The sequence below is a fragment of the Nannochloropsis gaditana genome, assembly GCF_000240725.1.
Source record: "Nannochloropsis gaditana CCMP526 unplaced genomic scaffold scaffold1020, whole genome shotgun sequence".
NCBI lineage: Eukaryota > Eustigmatophyceae > Eustigmatales > Monodopsidaceae > Microchloropsis > Microchloropsis gaditana.
The window spans coordinates 1-3,053 of NW_005802933.1; the positions used below are offsets into that span (position 1 = coordinate 1).

At 62.2% G+C, this 3,053-nt stretch overlaps 2 protein-coding genes across 2 annotated transcripts in view; one reads left to right on the forward strand and one right to left on the reverse strand.

Moving 5' to 3' along the window:
• NGA_0688410 (soluble pyridine nucleotide transhydrogenase) lies at window positions 1-1,530 on the reverse strand (the record flags this gene model as incomplete). The annotated part of the gene is made up of 4 exons (XM_005852669.2): window positions 1-539; window positions 664-766; window positions 878-1,386; window positions 1,444-1,530. Coding segments are annotated over 4 exons (1,238 nt in total), but the record flags the coding sequence as incomplete, so codon positions are not given.
• Window positions 1,531-1,871: 341 nt separating this feature from the next.
• GLYA (glycine hydroxymethyltransferase) overlaps window positions 1,872-3,053 on the forward strand; it is a 2,524-nt gene continuing 1,342 nt past the window's right edge. Inside the window, exons 1-3 of the mRNA XM_005852667.1 lie at window positions 1,872-1,980; window positions 2,208-2,357; window positions 2,517-2,988. Coding sequence (XP_005852729.1) covers window positions 1,910-1,980; window positions 2,208-2,357; window positions 2,517-2,988 — 693 coding nt within the window. The 5' untranslated portion in view covers window positions 1,872-1,909. The remainder of the gene's footprint in view (window positions 1,981-2,207; window positions 2,358-2,516; window positions 2,989-3,053) is intronic.

Genomic DNA, 3,053 nt, shown 5'->3' on the forward strand with positions numbered 1-3,053 from the left:
ATCACGTCCCCGATGGCGAATACGCGCGGATTCCCCGTCCTGAAGTCCTTGTCCACCACGATCCGCCCGTACTTCCCCACCTCCACCCCCACCTCCTCGCACCCGATCTTCTCGCTGTTCGCATCCCTCCCGCCGCTGTAGAGGACCAGGCCCACCTCCAACTGCCGCCGGCCCCCGTCGTCTTCCTCCACTGGGCCGCCCTCCCCGCCCCGGAGCCCCTCGAACTCAAAGCGCACCATCTTGTCCTCGCCCACCTCGAACCGACTGACCGGGTTATGAATGACCTCGATCCCGTTGCGGGCCATGTCCGCCTTGATGGCGGTCTGGAGCTCCGTGGGTAGGAAGGGGAGGAAGGCCTCCTCGCGGCAGAGAAGGGAGGTGGGAAGGCCCATGGCGGCGAAGACAGTGGCGTACTCGACGGAGATGACCCCCCCGCCGATGACGGCCAGGGAGTCCGGAAGCTCCTTCAGGTTGGCGATCTGGGTGGCGTCGATCACGAGCCTCGAGGTGTAGGGGATGGGGACGCCGGGACGGAGTTCCTGGTCGGGCAGGCGCGGGAGAGGAGGGGGGGAAGAGGGGGAAGTGAGGCGACGGGACCGTCCGGGAGGGCCATTGCCGGGGTTGAATCTCTTCTTGCTTGCCCGGGACCGTGTCTCGCCTTACCTTGGGCCGAGATGGCCGCGAGCCCGTGGCGATGACCAAGTAGCGCGACCGGAGCTCGACGCAGCCCGTGGGCCGACACACCCTGACTGTGACGTGGTCCTCGCTGAGGCCGTGGGAAGCGGAATGAGCGGGAGCTCGCGAGACAGACGTCGGGAACCCCTGTGTCCACGCCCGTCATAGAGTCATTGCCTTACCCCCCACCTGGCTCACTTACTTGTCCGGATCCCAGCTGTCCTTCACGAGGAGGGCGGAGCCGATGTACAAATGGCAATCATTCTTGACCAACCGGTCTCGCGTTTCGGCAGCCTGGTACACCTCCGCCTCCGACTTTAGGGCCGGGAAACGCTTCTTCCAGAGACGTCGAATTTGTTTCATGCGGTCACCCCCCACCTGATCGACGGTTTTCAGGATCCGCTTGGCCGCCTCTCGGACTGCTTTCGAGGTTAAGCCCGTGGGCCCGCCGAATGCCTTCTTGATTTCAATGATGGCGACTTTCTGACCGAGCTGCGCGGCTTTGCATCCCGCTGTTTCCCCCGCAGGACCCGAACCCAGTACGATCAAATCGTAGGGCGTGTCGTCTTCCTTCTCGGGGAAGGCCGTCTGGGACAGGTCTGGCAATCTGACTTGATCGGGCGTGGCTTGCAATCGCACCACGCGACGAATCGAAGACAGGATAGGCGATAGTGGAGGGTTTAGCGCTTGGGAGGCAGATTGGCTAGTAATCTTTTCCGGCCAAACAGGCAAGAAGGGATTTCCTGCAGGACGTTGAAAGGCTTTCACCAGGAGGTGGCAGTGAAGAGGGGCCAGTGCGGCGAGTAACGCGACCAGGAAAAAGCCACGGGGTGGCGATCTATGCCTTCTGGTCATGTCCTCTACACATGTATTTGTGGCAGGAACAATTAGCCAAAAAAGCGTGCTCACGGCGTGGTTGCCTGTCCCAAGCCCGGACTTGAGGATGTTGGCAAGCTCGATCCTGAGCTCGAGGGCGATGCGAGCGAGGACGCGACTGTCAGATGGCAGAGTGCTGCCGAGGAGGTACTTGCACTATTCTTGCACGCAACTGCCGGGCTTTGCTTCTCCTTCACGTCCTTTAAATTTCCACGCGTGACCGCGAGGTCCGCTGATCGTCAGTCTGGCTCCTCTACCCTCAAGTCACCACGTCCTCTGTCGTGGCCCCTTCTCATCCCGCAACACTTACCTCGCACACTCATCAGGTCAGAGGCCTCGTAGCCGAACTTGCCTCGAGATGCTCGCAACCATGTTTCTCCGCCGTGGAAGCAACACACTGGCGCTTGGTCGTCGCATGCCAATACTCAGGTGAGGAGGCTACCCGTGAGAGATCTTCTGGGGCCGACAGGAGGGTAGGCGGTGGCGTGACTTTGCAAGAGCAATATCGCGGGAATTAGGGGCTTTCCCGTCAGCACTTGTTTCCACGTGGGGAAATGAAGACCGTGCTTCCGTTCAGTTGTCCTCAACTCGAAGTGGAGAAAGTATCTCAGCAAGCTGTGCATGCGCCTCCCGTACCCCTCCCCCGGCCCTTCCAGGAGCATCACCTCGGAGACCAAGTCCTGGGCCACCTCCCTGAACGAACCCCTGAAGACGACAGACCCAGACTTGCATGCCATCATTGAGCAAGAGAAAGTACGACAGCGGGAGTCTCTGGTCCTCATCGCCTCGGAGAATTTCACGTCTAAGTAAGGAGCGACGGGGTCCTCGGCGGAGGAGGGAGGAGACGCCGAAGGGGGGTCGGGAGAGGACTGTCAGTGCGACGAGCGTCCAGCACAGGCTACATGCGCGCATGGGCTCAAGGCTCCCCTGCCTTTCTTCCCGTCCTTTTCCCTCGTTCCCCTCAGGTCCGTCTTCGACGCACTCGGCTCCGTCATGTCCAACAAGTACTCGGAGGGCTACCCTGGCGCCCGCTACTACGGCGGGAACGAGAACATCGACAAGGTTGAGTCCCTGTGCCAGCAGCGGGCCCTGGCCGCCTTCAATCTGGACCCGGCTCGGTGGGGCGTGAACGTGCAGACCCTCTCCGGGTCGCCCGCAAACTTCCAGGCCTACACGGCGGTCCTGGCGCCGCACGACCGGATCATGGCTCTGGACCTTCCCCACGGGGGCCACCTCTCGCACGGCTACCAGACGGACTCGAAGAAGATCTCCGCGGTCTCCATCTTCTTCGAGACCTTCCCCTACCGCCTCGACGAGCGCACGGGCCGGATCGACTACGACAAGATGGAGGAGAACGCCGCGCTCTTCCGGCCCAAGCTGCTGGTGGCGGGGGCCTCGGCCTACGCGCGGACCATCGACTACGAGAGGATGAGGAAGGTGGGGTTGGTGGCAGGGGGAGGGCACGTGCTGGGAGGGAGGGAAGGGGGGAGGGGAAGTGGCGG